The sequence below is a fragment of the Leptodactylus fuscus genome, chromosome 5 (assembly GCF_031893055.1).
Source record: "Leptodactylus fuscus isolate aLepFus1 chromosome 5, aLepFus1.hap2, whole genome shotgun sequence".
Lineage (NCBI taxonomy): Eukaryota > Metazoa > Chordata > Amphibia > Anura > Leptodactylidae > Leptodactylus > Leptodactylus fuscus.
Window position 1 is genome coordinate 14,273,156 of NC_134269.1, and position 19,895 is coordinate 14,293,050.

At 43.5% G+C, this 19,895-nt stretch overlaps 1 protein-coding gene across 2 annotated transcripts; it reads left to right on the plus strand.

The window, feature by feature from the left end:
* Nucleotides 1-23: 23 nt before the first annotated feature.
* Nucleotides 24-12,034, plus strand: LOC142204709 (uncharacterized). Of its 2 annotated transcripts, none has more exons than XM_075276021.1 (4): nt 24-105; nt 1,562-1,900; nt 9,022-9,133; nt 11,372-12,034. In XM_075276021.1, exons 1-4 carry the CDS (start codon nt 54-56, stop codon nt 12,003-12,005), a joined length of 1,137 nt encoding a protein of 378 aa, XP_075132122.1. In that variant the 5' UTR covers nt 24-53; the 3' UTR covers nt 12,006-12,034. The 2 variants fall into 2 exon arrangements, with proteins under 2 accessions (XP_075132122.1, XP_075132123.1); XM_075276022.1 differs by having other exon boundaries at nt 11,375-12,034.
* The last annotated feature ends 7,861 nt before the right edge of the window (nt 12,035-19,895 follow it).

The following is a 19,895-nucleotide window of genomic DNA, read 5'->3' on the forward strand; positions in this document are numbered from 1 at the left end:
CTGTCAGCACTTCCTTTCCCCTTCTCAGTACGTCTTATCTACTGCGTCTGAAGATGAGGAGACTGCTGCTTGCACTCCTCTACTTTCTAGATCGAGTGGGTTCAGGTAAGAAATTGTCGAATTGTTTTATTTTGTTTTATTATCTTACACATCGGACAGTGAGTTGTAGAATATCAAATACCATTCGCCAATATCGGGATATGTTGAGTCTAATGTTCTACTGATGGTCCAACCATTGAGACATTTGCAGTCATAGAGCTATGCGGGGGTTCTTGACTTAAGCCCATATCTCATGAATGGGGACAGCTCAACCTGATAGGAAGGTAGCAGTAGTGAAGATTTTGGGGGGGATCTAATACAATTTCGGGTACTGGAATGCAAGAACTTGAAGCTACAACTCTGAAGTTTAGAATGGCTTTGTTGGGACATCGAATGTGTCCTTATAACCTTTCAATCTAAGCCCAATATTTGCCGTATTTTCACCTTGCTGAACAAGACCCAGTTCTTTCCCTATTTCTTACTTATCTCTACACAAGGCCCAGTCTTGCCTCTTATCTCTACCTTCCCAAACCCAGCCTAGCTCTTGTTCAATCTCTACTTTCCCAAACCCAGCCTAGCTCTTGTTCAATCTCTACTTTCCCAAATACGGCCTAGCTCTTGTTCGATCTCTACTAGGGTTGAGCCGATCTTGAGATTTCAGGATCAATGTTAAAATCTGATTTCTGATCATTCGCAGCCGATCCCGATCGTGAAATTTGCTCGATCGCCGATCGGGATCCGATCTTTCCTGATCCCTCAACCCTAGTCAATGCTTTTCTATGGGAGAAGTCACTTTTAGGGTTGAGCCAATCTTGAGATTTCAAAATCCCATTTCCGATCATTTTCCAGCCGATCCCGATTGTGAAATTTGCTCGATCGCCGATCGGGATCCGATCTTTTCCGATCTCGCTCAACCCTAATCTGTACTGTTCCAAACACGACCTAGCTCTTGTCCTATCTCTGCACTCCCAAACAAGGCCCAGACCTTGCCCTATCTCTATTCTCCCAAACAAGACTCAATTTTTACCCTTTCACCACATTCCCAAAGTAGACCCAGTTCTTGTCCTATTTCCACCCTCCCAAATAAGACCCAGCTCATTCCACATCTGTGTTGGATTTACAGCAATATCTTTGGTGTATATTATAGTGTAAGGATGATGCCCCTAGTATCCACCATTGTCCCCACTGCCAGCTACAATATATTGACCTTCCACCATTTTGGCCAGTATGAGCCACCAGTGTACGACACTGCCTCTATGTCAAATTTATCCCCAAGTACATGCCACATTGTTAGCCACAATGTCCCTCCATTGTCGGCCATAATGAACCCTTAGTGTAAATGGAGGAGATAAACCAAGATGTCCATGTGCAGATTCTTTCCGAGAATTCCCATAGACCATGCTTGGCCTCTACGACTCTCCTCTCCTTAAGGACTCTCCTTAATAAGACTCCGTACCTGTATTACTAGACAATGTTCATACACTCGTGTAAAATTATATTGTCCTCTTTATTTATTGACCAGAACAACAACCATCTTCTCTTCTTGATCTAAACCTCACCGAAAAATCACCCAATTCCTACCTGGTCTTCTGCACCCACCACATCTCTGAGGAACGAGTGATCCAGGTACACTGGAAGGAAAAGTTCACCAATGGGACATACAGTGTCATGGCCGTGCTAAACCCACACTGGGGGAATTACACAAAATTTCCTTATCAGGAGGCGGTGAAGTTACATAAAACGGAAGGCAAGACCTACATGATGGAGATAATAGCCCTGGAGATATGTGTCTGCTGTGAAGTTGTCACCTTCCCATCCGGCAGTATATACGAGAAGTGTCTGAGCATCGAGGAAGACACCGGTAAGACGGTCAAAAAAAGTCTATAATGTAGTAGTGTATGAGTCGCCGATCTTACACTGAATATGTTCCTGGGAACACGAGCATTTGACCAACCACCATTGAAGACATATGGGCAACTTATAGTGTGTGGAGACTGTGTATAACCCCTGATCGCCGTAAGCTCCTTATACAACGGCCATTGAGGGGACGTCTCCTGTCCACCATCTTGTTATGGCACTAAATAAGAACAAGGCTCAAGATATGGTTGTTCTAACATTGGGACTGATCGGGGACCAATAAAGTTGGTCTACATAACTCCTTAGATATTAAGCCAGTGATGGTGGTGACTTATGAGGCCAGTGTTGGACTCTGAGGACCAACAACAACCCCTAGTAAGTAGACCACGGTACGCTTCAAATTTGGGTGTCCTCTGCTGGACCATTATGGTGTTAGAGTCCCGGTCCAGCAGAGGATCCTCTAGTACCCTGGTGGGCCAGTCTAAAGTGTTTGACAGTGCTTTACGATGGCCCCCAAAGACTACCATAACCATTAGTCTATAAGACCATGCTGGAGCTGCCGACTAGTAGAGATACATTGAAAAAGTAAGGAGAAAATCCAAAAACCTTTATAATAAATAAAACCACATATTAGGTTTTGTCACAATCAGAAAGCCCTATGGAATAGCGTTGCGATGTTATATTTACTGCATGGTAAATGGTGAAAATTGTGTCATTTTTGGGTTATTGCTCCAAAAAATAAATTTATTCCAATGGAATAAAGTTAAAAATAATAGTATTAAAAATTGTGAAATTGCAGGTTTTTTTTTTCAATTCTATGAAAAATAATTAATGAAAGCTAATTAATAAATGTATTAAAAATAGTGCATTTAAAAAAACGCAGTATATCCGGCAAGAAACAAACCCTTATACAGCGACATGGAGGGAAAACTGTAACAAGGTATTACACTAGAAATGTGACGATAATAGAAGATTAAAAAAATAGATTGTTCATTACATGCAAAATCTGTGTGGTATTAAGGGGTTCATATATACACCGCAAAAAGCTTCTGGTATATATATTAGGCCCATTAAGAAGTGTCTTTTGGCCTAACCCAGACTGGTATATGTGAGCATATCATGTGTTCAGTTATATAGAAAAACAAAACAGACTATACTATGCTATACTATACAGAGGGTCAGAGGTAAGTGACACCCATTACAGGTATCCAACATGGTGCATGTAAACCTATAATGGAAGTCTCAAATACTCTTTATACAGATCCTTCCAACTACTGATTCTTATGTGCATGAACATAACTACTATAATACTGCCCCCTATGTACAGGAATATAACTACTATAATACTACTCCTATGTACAAGAATATACCTACTATAATACTACTCCTATGTACAAGAATATAACTACTATAATACTGCTCCTATGTACAAGAATATAACTACTATACTACTGCTCCTATGTACAAGAATATAACTACTATAATACTACTCCTATGTACAAGAATATAACTACTATAATACTGCTCCTATGTACAAGAATATACAGTCCTATGAAAAAGTTTGGGCACCCCTATTAATCTTAATCATTTTTAGTTCTAAATATTTTGGTATTTGCAACAGCCATTTCAGTTTGATATATCTAATAACTGATGGACACAGTAATATTTCAGGATTGAAACCAGGCCATAGAATATACCAACGCAACCAACCGACCCGAAATCAAGACACTGCTCACAAACTTCCATACAAACACCTATCAGCCAGACCAACAGGGAGTCACCAGAGCTGTGAAGGATCTCAAGTACATCCTACAGACCACAGCAGAACTAGCAGGCCTGAAACGAACCAAACCCATAAGACAAACCAACAAACAGTCCCACAAATGGTTCGACAGCGACTGCAGAGCACTACGCCATACCCTAAGAACAGCCTCCAACCAAAAACACAGGGACCCCAACAACAAGGAGGTGAGGGAAGCCTACAACAATCTATGCAAGCAATACAAGGGCACCCTCAGAGAGAAGAAACAGAGGTACCTCTCCCACAAAATCGAGCAACTAGAGGACTCCCTCCAGGACAGCTCATTCTGGGAGACCTGGCACCACATGGGCACAAAGCCCAAGAAAAACTCTCTCCACATCCAAAATGGCAATATCTGGCTCAACTACTTCAGAGGTCTCTACAAAAACATCCCAGAAGAAGAACTAACTCCAGAACAGCAACAGATAATCACCAAACTGAGGGACATGGAGAAAGTCATCAAAGACTTCCAGAACCCTCTGGACTCACCAATCACCATAAAAGATATACAGGAAAGAATTGTCCTGCTGAAAGGCAAAAAGGCCAGTGGCCCTGACGGCATCCTACCAGAGATGATCAAATACAGCCCTCCAGCAATACACGCGGCACTGGCAAAGCTATTCACCCTCGTGCTCAATGCTGGACACTTCCCCGAAGACTGGAACAAAGGGCTCATAACCCCCATCTACAAGAATGGGGACCAATATGACCCCAACAACTACAGAGGGATCTGCGTCAGCAGCACGCTGGGGAAACTGTTCAACAGCATCATCAATAACAGAATCCTCACCTTCCTCACACAACACGGGGTCCTCAGCAAGAGCCAAGCAGGGTTCATGCCAAACCACCGCACCACAGACCATATCTACACCCTGCACAGCCTCAACAAGACGCACGTCCACAACACCAGAAGAGGCAAGATATTCGCCTGCTTCGTGGACTTTAAGAAGGCGTTTGATTCAGTATGGCACCCAGGCCTACTCCTAAAACTCCTCGAGAGTGGAATAGGAGGAAGAACGTACGACGTCATCAAGAGCTCCTACACCGGAAACCAGTGCAGTGTGAAGGTGAATGGGAAAAGGACAGCATACTTCCAACAGGCCCGAGGGGTCAGACAAGGCTGTAGCCTGAGCCCAACGCTCTTCAACATCTATATCAATGAACTGGTTACAGCCCTGGAGGCCTCACCAACCCCAGGCCTCACCCTGAACGACCGGGAGGTGAAGTTCCTGCTGTATGCCGATGACCTCCTACTCCTGGCCCCCACCGAGAAAGACCTCCAAGAAAGCCTGTCAGTGCTGGAAAAATTCAGCACCACATGGGCCCTACCCATCAACCAGAAGAAGACCAAAATCATGGTATTCCAGAAGAAGGGCCACAATAAAGCCTCCACCACCCCACAATTCACACTGAACGGCTCCACACTGGAGAAAACGAACAGCTACACCTACCTGGGGCTGGAGCTCAGCCAATCAGGAAGCTTCAAAGCAGCAATAGAAACCCTGAAAGCAAAAGCCTGCAGAACCTTCTACGCCATCAGAAGACAACTGTACCACCTCAAACCACCGGTGAGGGTCTGGCTGAAGATATTTGACGCAGTCATCACCCCGATCCTTCTCTATGGCAGTGAAGTTTGGGGCCCAGCCACCTACCCAGACCAGTCAAAGTGGGATTCCAGCCCAACAGAGAACTTCCACCTGGAGTTCTGCAAATACCTGCTCCATGTCCATCGCAACACCTCCAACATAGCCTGCAGGGCAGAGCTAGGCAGACTCCCCCTATGGCTCACCATACAGAAGAGGGCGCTAGCTTTCCAGGCACACATCCAGGTGAGCAAGCCTGACTCCTACCATCACCAAGCCTGGCTAAGCCACCTGAGCAAACCAGACATTCACCAACCAAACAGCAGCCAACCACCAAACCAAAAACACCAACAGATGATAACCAAGGCCGAAATAAAGGCGACCACAGAGGCAAACAGAGAGCGGTACATTGAAGAATGGAGAAATGAAATAAATAACTCCAAGAAACTCACCGTGTACCAATCCCTACAAAGGGACTACACCATGGCCACCTACCTGGAGAGAATACGCCACCCCAAGCACAGACAGACCCTGAGCCGGTACAGACTGAGCGCCCACAACCTAGAGATAGAGACGGGGCGATACAGGCAGACGTACAAGCCACGGGAGAAGAGACTGTGCCAGCACTGTGACCAGGGGGTCCTAGAAGACGAGACCCACTTCCTGCTACACTGCACCAAATACTCAGCTGTGAGGGCCGTCTACTACCAAAGACTCTCTGCCCACATCCCAGACTTCAGATCTGCAGACGAGAAGAGGAAACTCTACATCCTACTGGGAGAAGAAGAAGCCACTGTGGAGATCGCTGCCCAATACGTGTCCAGCTGTCACCAAACCAGAGGAAGATGAGACTCCATGGACTGTTATATTTATCCCAAAACACCCGCCCCGCCCCCACCTCCCCATATAGCAGTCACCAACGAAGAGGAAGACGAGACTCCACGGACTGTTATACCCCAAACCAACCGCCCTGCCCCACCCCACCTCCAACCCCCCCCCCCCCATATAGCAGTCACCAACGAAGAGGAAGATGAGACTCCATGGACTGTTATAACCCAAACCCCCCCCCATACCCACCACCCACCCAACCCAACTCCCCCCCCCCACACACTTTACTAGCTTTGGCAATGCCAAATACCTATTCGGACGTGCCAATAAAGCATTTTTTGATTTGATTTGATTTGATTTGAAATGAGGTTTATTGTACTAACAGAAAATGCGCAATATGCATTAAACCGAAATTTGACCGGTGCAAAAATATGGGCACCTCAACAGAAAAGTGACATTAATATTTAGTACATCCTCCTTTTGAAAAGATAACAGCCTCTAGTCGCTTCCTGTAGCTTTTAATCAGTTCCTGGATCCTGGATGAAGGTATTTTGGACCATTTCTTTCTACAAAACAATTCAAGTTCAGTTAAGTTTGATGGTCGCCGAACATGGACAGCCCGCTCTCAAATGATCTGAAAACAAAGATTGTTCAACATAGTTGTTCAGGGGAAGGATACAAAACGTTGTCTCAGAGATTTAACCTGTCAGTTTCCACTGTGAGGAACATAGTAAGGAAATGGAAGACCACAGGGACAGTTCTTGTTAAGCCCAGAAGTGGCAGGCCAAGAAAAATATCAGAAAGGCAGAGAAGAAGAATGGTGAGAACAGTCAAGGACAATCCACAGACCACCTCCAAAGAGCTGCAGCATCATCTTGCTGCAGATGGTGTCACTGTGCATCGGTCAACTATACAGCGCACTTTGCACAAATAGAAGCTGTATGGGAGAGTGATGAGAAAGAAGCCGTTTCTGCACGTACGCCACAAATAGAGTTGCCTGAGGTATGAAAAAGCACATTTGGACAAGGCAGCTTCATTTTGGAAACAAAAATTGAGTTGTTTGGTTATAAAAAAAAGGCGTTATGCATGGCGTCCAAAAAGAAACAGCATTCCAAGAAAAACACATGCTACCCACTGTAAAATTTGGTGGAGGTTCCATCATGCTTTGGGGCTGTGTGGCCAATGCCGGCACCGGGAATCTTGTTAAAGTTGAGGGTCACATGGATTCCACTCAGTATCAGCAGATTCTTGAGAATAATGTTCAAGAATCAGTGACGAAGTTGAAGTTACGCCGGGGATGGATATTTCAGCAAGACAATGATCCAAAACACCGCTCCAAATCCTCAGGCATTCATGCAGAGGAACAATTACAATGTTCTGGAATGGCCATCCCAGTCCCCAGACCTGAATATCATTGAACATCTGTGGGATGATTTGAAGCGGGCTGTCCATGCTCGGCGACCATCTAACTTAACTGAACTTGAATTGTTTGTCCAAAATACCTTTATCCAGGATCCAGGAACTGATTAAAAGCTACAGGAAGTGACTAGAGGCTGTTATCTTTGCAAAAGGAGGATCTACTAAATATTAATGTCACTTTTCTGTTGAGGTGCCCATACTTTTGCGCCGGTCAAATTTTGATTTAATGCATATTGCACATTTTCTGTTAGTACAATAAACCTCATTTCAATCCTGAAATATTACTGTGTCCATCAGTTATTAGATATATCAAACTGAAATGGCTGTTGCAAATACCAAAATATTTAGAACTAAAAATGATTAAGATTAATAGGGGTGCCCAAACTTTTTCATAGGACTGTAACTACTATAATACTACTCCTATGTACAAGAATATAACTACTATAATACTGCCCCCTATGTACAATAATATAACTACTATAATACTGCTCATATGTACAAGAATATAACTACTATAATACTCCTCCTATATACAAGAATATAACTACTATAATACTGCTCCTATGTACAAGAATATAACTACTATAATACTCCTCCTATATACAAGAATATAACTACTATAATACAATACTATCTCCTATATACAAGAATATAACTACTACAATACTGCTCCTATGTACAAGAATATAACTACTATAATACTACTCCTATGTACAAGAATATAGCTACAATAATACTGCTCCTATGTACAAGAATATAACTACTATAATACTACTCCTATGTACAAGAATATAACTACTATAATACTACCTCCTATGTACAAGAATATAACTACTATAATACTACCTCTTATGTACAAGAATATAACTACTATAATACTACCCCCTATGTACAAGAATATAACTACTATAATACTACCCCCTATGTACAAGAATATAACTACTATAATACTACTCCTATGTACAAGAATATAACTACTATAATACTGCTCCTATGTACAAGAATATAACTACTATAATACTACCTCCTATGTACAAGAATATAACTACTATAATACTGCTCCTATGTACAAGAATATAACTACTATAATACTGCTCCTAGGTACAAGAATATAACTACTATAATACTGCTCCTAGGTACAAGAATATAACTACTATAATACTGCTCTTATGTACAAGAATATAACTACTATAATACTGCTCCTAGGTACAAGAATATAACTACTATAATAATACTCCTATGTACAAGAATATAATTACTATAATACTACCTCTATGTACAAGAATATAACTACTATAATACTACTCCTATGTACAAGAATATAACTACTATAATACTACTCCTATGTACAAGAATATAACTACTATAATACTGCTCCTATGTACAAGAATATAACTACTATAATAATACTCCTATGTACAAGAATATAACTACTATAATACTACCCCATATGTACAGGGACATAACTGTTCCTTATTGTATTGTTTCCCACAGGTGTGTACAAGTTCCCTTATGCGGTATTTGGTATATTACTGGTTGGCGGATTCTTTGTTCTCGGCTCCATTATCCTGATATGTCATATCTGCTGGATGAGGAAGAGTTATCGGTAAGATTCTGTCTTGTAGATAAGGTGATGTTTTCTTCTAATGTTGGAGTTTGTAGCATACGAAGATCCTACATTGTCCAACATGATCCCCAAGACATATCACCCCCGGACCATGTACTCACGGTTAACAGTCACCATTGTACGTTGTCTGATGTCTGTTTTTCAGTAGTGCCCTTATAATATAACATTAATGTTTTTTTGTTTTCATTTTTTTAAAAATTTTTTGTAGGAAAATACTACATTTCCTCTATTTCTTTACAGACAATCGATTATTCTATTTTTCTCTGGTGGAGGGAAACCACCGTATACACACATCTGTGTGCACAAATAGATACATATCTGTAGACACATATATGTAGAAAATAGTAACAAATACATGTTCATTACACACATATACACACTGTACCCATACTGACCTTCTGTTAGGGATTTGCTAGGACAGCAATTCCCCAGTAGCTGCTGGAAACCCTGGGAAGGGGCACAAGAGACAGTGAGCCCTAAGCTGAAGCCCCACCACTGTCCCTTCCTGCTTGCCTGGTCCTATCCTATGCAATAGGCGGCAACTGGGCGACGGGCCCTCCCTATATACGTGACACACAAAACGCAGACAAGACAATCAACAACAAAGGGAGGTCAGCTAGCCCGGGTTCGGTAACAGTCGAGCAATGCAGTGCCAAATCGGAGTCCAAAGGAATAGTCAATAGGAAAAGACAAAGTCAGGATTTAGCAACATCAAGAGAAAAGCCAGCACGCACGAGGCAATAGCAGGCACCAGTGTGAATGTGAGCCAAGCATAAATAGGGAGGAAGAACCCGCCCTGGAGTTGATAGGCGGATAGGCTGTCAATCACAGGGCAAGGCTAAACTAACTATTAGAGGAGCAGAGGGAGATGAAGGTGCAGGCAGACGGGTGTGGTGGAAAATCAATTACCAAACTAGAGCCGTGTTCACAGAGTGCAACCAAAAACCCTAAGCAAGGAATCAAACTGCACACGCCTCCTGCACCACCGCATGCGAGCAGAGGGTGGCGCAGTGACCCAAACAGGCAGAGACGTTACACCTTCTCTGCTGGACTGGTCACACACAGACCACTTCGGCATATATCCTCCGCTTCCCTTCCCTTATACTGACATTCACTCTGTAATCTCTGCTACATCTGCCCTAGAGATGGACTCTAGGTCACAAGTATCAGATCACATGTGTCAGTAGAAATCCAAATACAGGAGGATTGAGCAGAAGGGAAAGACAAGGTAGGTTGAGGCTCATACTGCAGCTAGATAGGAAGTTTCTATCATAGCTCAAGTGCTTTATTAACAAAAGTACATGCCATTACGTCTCCTAATATGTCCTGCACTGTCCTGGGGGTATTTCTGACATGCAGCATTATAGAGCAGATTCTCCTCTACTTACTGTGTGCATATTATGCCAGCTAGCTTCCATCCTCCAGCTCAGGGAAAACTGCAAACTATAGCAGAGCATACAGAGGGAAGACTGATGAAAATGGAAGATATACATGATACAGTGGCCAGTATTGTACACACAAGGACCAGAAGGCCACCTGATATGACAGATTTGCTTTCAATTGTGGCCAAGTAAAGCAAATAAATACAATAAAATTCTGCTAAATGACTCCCTGAAATATTTGCTCTGCTTTACGTGGGCCGCTTTGGTTATCATGTGGTTTATATTACCTTTCCGTTATAGCTCTGGTCGGCCTTAACACTAAAGCTTCTCATGAACGGAAACCACCGTGTGCATCGCTGTCATCTCAACTACAATGCTGAGAGTAGACTTAATGGAGAGGTGACCTTGCATAGGTAGCTTCTTCTCCACTCAGGTCTATGGACACTAAACGTGAGCTCCATGTTCAGGAACATCCATCCCACTTTTGGCAAATTTACGTAAATTCTGCCGCATTGGTGACCCATTATGCAGGATTGTCCCACCAAAGTCGGGACTAGTTGTATAAATCCAGACCTACATCATCCATAAAATATAACTCCCTTTACTGGTGGCTACAGACTAGGGTTGAGCGATCGGGATCGGGAAAGATCGGATCCCGATCACGATCGAGCAAATTTCAAATCGGATTTCAAAAACGATCCTGAAATCTCAAGATCGGCTCAGCCCTACTACAGATCTTTACGTGCGAGTTCCTTATCTAGGTGTACCTCTATTATATAATGTCTCTGCCCCGTTATAATGCGCATTCTTTGGTTAACCTATACTATTTCCATAGTAGGGTCTTCAATTTAAGAAGCGCACGGTGCCCAGAATGGAACAGAAGTCAGAGATCGCAAGTGCCCTACAGAAGAACGTCACCCTCTATCAACCTTGCCTATGATCCTCCTCATGACCCTGATCTACTTAGGTCTCATCTCCAGCATCCACCTCCAACCATCCAACTACCTTCTGAGGACCTACCAGCAAGAAACCCTACTATGAACAATCATTGGGCTCCTGAAGATCCTACACCTCTTAGTGCCCCACCTCTGAGGAACCATGCTGTACGTGAGCCACACCAAGTCTATGGTAATATCCACCACTGCAACAGGAAATACCCCAAAGTCCGCCATCTAAAAAGCCTGCAGATTGAGACGACCCTAAACCAACATCCTCAGGATGTGTTCCCATATGAAAGTTCTGCTTCTTCATCGACCATAACACATTACCATACCAAATCGTGCCCTTGGTTATTCGAAGGTACATCCCGTTCATCAGAAGATCTTGCTTCTCCACGTTCCTCCAGGTTAAGTGTTCCGAGGACACCAGATTCTCCCTTCACGACCCTCAATCCCATGTATCATAGTGGGGCAGGTTGGTGTTCCCATCCCAACAATGGCCATCGAAAGTATGAACATTCGATGATCTAATGAAATTTTTTTTGACTTGAATCACTTTTTTTTTTTTTAGGAATTTTGTAAAATTTTGTAAATATACGTTGGCTTTGAAAGTTCATCCAACAGTCAAACATCCGAGACTTTGGGAGTTGGAGTCCAGTCTTTACAACCCTTATGTTTTTTCTATAAGTTTCTCATACGAATCGTATTGGCAATTTTGGCCAAGAACATGGAGTACTGGACCTATAGAACTATCGAAGACTGGTCGGAAATGACCACCTTGATGAACCTTGTGAACCTACTTGGTGAATCAGATGGCCTCCTCCTTTCAGGACTGATGTGTTGACCATTCGCAGTGGTGGAAATAAGACTCCAACTCATAGATCTTCTGTAAAAGGGGTTTTCTGGTCCCACATGAATTTTCCATACTGATAACCATTCCACAAGATAAGTCATCAGCATGTAATTTTTGAGGGACCCCCATCAGTTGTTCCACTTGTGGCTGGGAAACCCCTATTAAAGTACTTCAGGACATTTTGGATGGGTGACACCACCCAAACGGTGTAGTCTCTAGTCAACATAATGGCATCCCTCCTATTTAGTGGACGGACTGATGAGTCATATCAATACACACCACCTCCAGCCCCTCTGGCCCAGAGACCATAGTGGCAGACGCCATTTTGTGTGTATCTTGGTGTGTTATGTAGGGGTCAGTGGTGGAGGATCGATGGGTTTGACCACCAAAGAACTGGCTTGGCCATTTACGGTAGAACAACCATGGACTATGGAACCCAGCGGAGGAAACCTAATATATTTTCCCTGGACACTCGTTCTATTCAGCTGAATTCTTATTGTACTAATAAAATTTTGAACTGAATCTCAAATTTTTGTCTACTTGGCTTTGGGTATAGGGCATGAAGCAAAATATGTCAATATTAAAGGGATTCTATCATTAGAATCCCTTTTTTAATTAATACCATGTAGGAATAGCTTTAAGAGAGGCTATCCTTCCATTACCTTTAGAATTCTTCTCCGCACGGCCCTTCCGTAGATATCCCGGTTTATCTCGGCATAAAACTCTCCAGCGCTGCCTCCATCTTCTACAGCCACGCCTCTTCACCGTGTCTTCTGCGTTGTCTTCTTACGGCGATCCTGTCTTCAGGATGTAAATCTGGCGCATGCGCAGTCATCTCTGCTATCAGGCTTTAGGCAGAGCCTACTGCGCATGCGCATGCGCCGGATTGGCCATTTTGCTGTGGCCGCTTACAGGCACAGTACGCTGGGCCACAGTAAAATGGCCGAACAGACATGCACAATCGGCTCTGCCTGAAGCTCGATGGCAGAGCTGACTGCGCATGCGCCGGATTTAAATCCTGAAGACAGGATCGCCATAAGAAGACACCGCAGAGGGCATGGCTGTAGAAGATGGAGGCGGCGCTGGAGGGTTTTCGGACAGCACAGGTGATGCCCCCTGTGCTGTTTGAGCACTGGGGACGCCCCCTGTGCAGTCTGTAGACTCATTAGCATACCGAGAAAAAACGGGATTACTACAGAACGGCGACACGGAGAAGAATTCTAAAGGTAGGAGAAGAATCGCCTTTCTTAAGGCTATTCCTACGTGGTATTAGTTAATAAAAGGGATTCTAATGATAGTACCGCTTTAAAGGGGATCTATCAGCACCAACTCCAACTCTTTGCATCCTTCACCTGGTGCCGATACCGTGAGGAGGAATCGGTGCCTTCCACTCCCTATATGGTACCATATTGTTTATAGTGCCATACCATGACCACATACAAGCACCGCATTCCCCTGCCCTTTTATATTGGTGGCGACCTCTGCCGTGGCAGTCTGTATATAGTGGCTGCCACCTAGTGGTGCATGTGTGAACAGCAGCAGGAGCAGCACGCCAGCAGTGCACCTGTATAAACTGCACCATCCTGTCCTCTGCACACCCTAAAAATATCGCTCATACAACAACTGACCACAAACCTCTTGTGTCGAACCCCCCCCATTTCCTTCCAGTGACCCAGAATGCAGTGCACTCCCCTCATGACGCCCCCCACCCCATGTAACCTGCGCCTCCTGACATCCTGTCTTCTCAGGACCCTAAAAATATCTCTGACTGTTTACGATGTTCACAAACCTGCACCAACCGCAAACCTCATATCTTCAAAAATGTCTTCTCCCCCCTCCTCTATTTCCTTCCACTGACCCAGAATCCGCTACAATACTGCCCCCCATCTGGGGTATTCAGCGGTGTACTAAGTAGTGCCATTGTGTGCACATACGTACATGTCCCATATATCAGAAGTGACATACACACAGATGTAGCAATGCTGAGCTTGTTATCTCACAGGCCATAGATCCACCTGCAGTCCCATGTAAATCCTGATTGCTGTATCGCCATCAGTGGTGCCGCTGCGTCACAGCACCCATGCCTAAATACGTGTTATTCGGCTGCTCTCACCCACGCTCGCTGCTATTTTTGCATCCCTGCTTTATCACTTCCTCCCTATTTAACTTTGCTCTCATTGCCACCTCCCCCTCCCCCAACCTGCTCCCCCTTTATCAAGTTCATGATTTCACCACCATTTAGTCTCCGAGACGCTGTGTTGTAATGTAATGTTAGGAGACGCAAGGAGGAGGGGGGAGAAGAGAAGGAGGAGGGGGGAGAAGAGAAGGAGGAGGGGGGGGAAGAGAAGGAGGGGGGGGGAAGAGAAGGAGGGGGTGCAGAGGAGGAGGAGGGGTGCAGCATAGGAGGATGGGTGCAGAGGAGGAAAAAGAGGGTGCAGAGGAGGAGGAGGGGTGCAGCATAGGAGGATGGGTGCAGAGGAGGAAAAAGAGGGTGCAGAGGAGGAGGAGGGGTGCAGAAGACGAGGGGGAGCAGAGGAGGAGGAGGGGGGGTGCAGAGGAGGAGAGGGGTGCAGCAGAGGAGGAGGGGGGGTGCAGAAGAGGAGGAGGGGGGTGCAGAAGAGGAGGGGGTGCAGAGGAGGAGGAGGGGGGTGCAGAGGAGGAGGAGGGGTGCAGAGGAGGAAGGGGGCGAAGAGAAGGAGGAGGGGGGTGCAGAGGAGGAAGGGGGCGAAGAGAAGGAGGAGGGGGGTGCAGAGGAGGAGGGGGTGCAGAAGAGGAGGGGGGTGCAGCAGAGGACAGGGTGCAGAGGAGGAGGAGGGGTGCAGAGGAGGAAGGGGGCGAAGAGAAGGAGGAGGGGGGCGAAGAGGAGGGGTGCAGAGGAGGAGGGGTGCAGAGGAGGACGGGGTGCAGAGGGAGGCAAAGAGGAGGGGTGCAGAGGAGGAGGACGGGGTGCGGAGGAGGAGGAGGGGGGTGCAGCGGAGGAGGGGGTGCAGCAGAGGAGGAGGGGGACGAAGAGAAGGAGGAGGGGTTGCAGAGGAGGAAGGGTTGCAGAGGAGGAAGGGGTGCAGAGGAGGAGGAGGAGGGGTGCAGAGGAGGAAGGGGTGCAGAGGAGGAAGAGGAGGGGTGCAGAGGAGGAAAAAGAGGGCGCAGAGGAGGAGGGGTGCAGAAGAGGAGGCGGAGCAGAGGAGGAGAAAGAGGGTGCAGAGGAGGAGGAGGGGTGCAGAGGAGGAGAGGGGTGCAGCAGAGGAGGAGGAGAGGTGCAGAGGAGGAGGGGGCGAAGAGAAGGAGGAGGAAAGGTGCAGAGGAGAAGGGGGAGAAGAGAAGGAGGAGGGGGGTGCAGCAGAGGAGGAGGGGGGTGCAGCAGAGGAGGAAGGGGTGCAGAGGAGGGGGATGCAGCAGAGGAGGGGGTGCAAAGGAGGAGGGGGCGAAGAGAAGGAGGAGGGGGTGCAGAGGAGGAGGGGGTGCAGGGGGGGTGCAGCAGAGGAGGAAGGGGTGCATAGGAGGAGAGGTGCAGAGGAAGAGGGGGCGAAGAGAAGGAGGAGGGGGTGCAGCAGAGGAGAAGGGAGGCGAAGAGAAGGAGGAGGGGGGTGCAGCAGAGGAGAAGGGAGGCGAAGAGAAGGAGGAGGGGGATGCAGCAGAGGAGGGGGTGCAGAGGAGGAGGAGGGGGTGCAGCAGAGGAGGGGGGATGCAGCAGAGAAGGAAGGGGTGCAGAGGAGGAGAAAGAGGGTGCAGAGGAGGAGATGCAGAGAAGGAATAGAGGGGCACAACAGAGGAGGGGGCACAGAGCCAGAAGAGAGGGGCACAACAGAAGAGAAGGGGGTGCAGTGGAGGAGGAGGGGGTGCAGACCTTCTGGGGTAGATGAAGATGTCGCTGCTGCACTCTATAAGAATCCTCAGATTATATAACATGAGGTGCCAGGGGCAAGATCTGCAACTTCCCATTCAGAACAGTAATGTCTTCTTATATGTGAGGGGGCCTCAGCACTCCCTGCAGATACTCCCCTGTATGTCAGACTCTACACCTGCATCCATAACTAATAGTCACAGCCCCGCCTCTGCTGCAAACATCATAGTTACATAGGTGTAAAAGGTTATAGGGGCAGTACATGACCAGTATATGGTTACTGTATAGCGGTATTATTAGGACATTATAGGTTGGTAATATGTGATCATCATATGGCGGTATTATTAAGACACTTTGTGGTGGTAATATGTAGTCATCATACGGTGGTATTATTAGGACACTATCTGGAGGTAATATTAATATGTGGGTATGATATGGTGGTATTATTAGGAAATGATGTGTACATAATATCTGGCCATGATATGATGGTATTATTAAGACACTATATGGTGCTAATATGTGGTAATTATATGATAATAATATTAAGCCACTACATGGCGGTGATAAGTGGTTATGATATGGTGGTATTATTAAGACACTATACCTGTATGTTGGTATTATTAGGAAATGATGTGGATGTACTATGTGGCCATGATATGGGGGTATTATTAAGACAGTATATGGTGGTACTATATAGTCATGATATGGTGGTTTATTAGGACATTATGTGGAAATTTTATTGTAATATTATTAAGACATTACATGACGGTAATATGTGGCCATCATATGGTGGTATTAGTAAGACACTATGGTGGTACTATATAGTCATGATATGGTGGTATTATTAGGACATTATGTGGAAGTAATATGTGGTCATGATAGAGTGTTATTATTAAGGTACTATGGGGAGGTAATATTAATATGTGGTCACGATACAGTGATATTATAAATACACTATATGTGGCTAATATTAATACGGTGGGAATATTGAGGCACTGTGTGGAGGTAATATGTAGTCATGATACAGTGGTACTATAAATACATTATGGCGAGGTAATATTACTATGTGGTCATGATACAATAGTATTATAAATACACTTTATGGGAGTAAAATTAGAATGGTGGTATTATTAAAGCACTGTGTGGAGGTAATATGTAGTCATGATACGGTGGTATTATTAGGACATTATATGGAGGTAATAGGTGGCCATGATTGTTGATATTATTCAATCACTATGTGGTCTGTATTGCCTTGGTCCCCGGTGTGTTTGCTATGCGGCCCCCCCTAGTTGTAGTCCTAGACCCAGAGAAGCGTACAACTGTACCAGTCCTATAATACCCCTATATCTCCCTGTACACTGTCCACACAGCAGACCTCTGCACAGTTTAGTAGACAGGGCCCGGATTGGCGGCCTGACATCGATCCTAAAGTATGCTGTTTGTCTGGTGATTATCCCAAGGGCAGGATCTGATGGACGGCTGCAGCATATGAGGGATTACAGTGGATTTGACACATTATAATGTAGATGATCTTCTACTGACCCTGACAAAGCCGCAGATAAAGTGTGATTTCCACTCAACTGGGCAGGAGCAAAACAGAGAGAGGAAAAGAGATCCAAAAATAACGTCATATACTGGTGACAGCGTGTAAATATACCGCCTGTTGAGAGATACAGGTACAAGTACAAAGATATCACAGCGAGAATAACTGGTAGGGAAAGGGAGAAAGGTTTTATTACTTGTCAATAGAGGGCAGTAACATAGTGGTTGTAGGAGCAGTATTATAGTAGTTATATTCTTGTACATAAGAGCAGTAGTATAGTAGTTATATTCTTATACATAGGAGGTAGTATTATAGTAGTTATATTCTTGTACATAGGAGCAGTATTATAGTAGTTATATTCTTGTACATAGGAGGTAGTATTATAGTAGGTATATTCTTGTACATAGGAATGGTATTATAGTAGTTATATTCTTGTACATAAGAGCAGTAGTATAGTAGTTATATTCTTGTACATAGGAGGTAGTATTATAGTAGGTATATTCTTGTACATAGGAGTAGTATTATAGTAGTTATATTCTTGTACATAGGAGCAGTATTATAGTAGTTATATTCTTGTACATAGGAGGTAGTATTATAGTAGGTATATTCTTGTACATAGGAGTAGTATTATAGTAGTTATATTCTTGTACATAGAGCAGTATTATAGTAGTTATATTCTTGTACATAGGAGGTAGTATTATAGTAGGTATATTCTTGTACATAGGAGTAGTATTATAGTAGTTATATTCTTGTACATAGGAGTAGTATTATAGTAGTTATATTCTTGTACATAGGAGCAGTATTATAGTAGTTATATTCTTGTACATAGGAGTAGTATTATAGTAGTTATATTCTTGTACATAAGAGCAGTAGTATAGTAGTTATATTCTTGTACATAGGAGGTAGTATTATAGTAGGTATATTCTTGTACATAGGAGTAGTATTATAGTAGTTATATTCTTGTACATAGGAGCAGTATTATAGTAGTTATATTCTGGTACATAGGAGGTAGTATTATAGTAGGTATATTCTTGTACATAGGAATGGTATTATAGTAGTTATATTCTTGTACATAAGAGCAGTAGTATAGTAGTTATATTCTTGTACATAGGAGGTAGTATTATAGTAGGTATATTCTTGTACATAGGAGTAGTATTATAGTAGTTATATTCTTGTACATAGGAGCAGTATTATAGTAGTTATATTCTGGTACATAGGAGGTAGTATTATAGTAGGTATATTCTTGTACATAGGAGTAGTATTATAGTAGTTATATTCTTGTACATAGGAGCAGTATTATAGTAGTTATATTCTTGTACATAGGAGTAGTATTATAGTAGTTATATTCTTGTACATAGGAGCAGTATTATAGTAGTTATATTCTTGTACATAGGAGCAGTATTATAGTAGTTATATTCTTGTACATAGGAGTAGTATTATAGTAGTTATATTCTTGTACATAGGAGTAGTATTATAGTAGTTATATTCTTGTACATAGGGGGCAGTATTATAGTAGTTATATTCTTGTACATAGGAGTAGTATTATAGTAGGTATATTCTTGTACATAGGAGTAGTATTATAGTAGGTATATTCTTGTACATAAGAGCAGTAGTATAGTAGTTATATTCTTGTACATAGGAGGTAGTATTATAGTAGTTATATTCTTGTACATAGGGGACAGTATTATAGTAGTTATATTCTTGTACATAGGAGCAGTATTATAGTAGTTATATTCTTGTACATAGGAGCAGTATTATAGTAGTTATATTCTTGTACATAGGAGGTAGTATTATAGTAGTTATATTCTTGTACATAGGAGGTAGTATTATAGTAGTTATATTCTTGTACATAGGGGACAGTATTATAGTAGTTATATTCTTGTACATAGGAGTAGTATTATAGTAGGTATATTCTTGTACATAGGAGTAGTATTATAGTAGGTATATTCTTGTACATAAGAGCAGTATTATAGTAGTTATATTCTTGTACATAGGAGCAGTATTATAGTAGTTATATTCTTGTACATAGGAGGTAGTATTATAGTAGTTATATTCTTGTACATAGGAGTAGTATTATAGTAGTTATATTCTTGTACATAGGAGTAGTATTATAGTAGTTATATTCTTGTACATAGGAGTAGTATTATAGTAGTTATATTCTTGTACATAGGAGTAGTATTATAG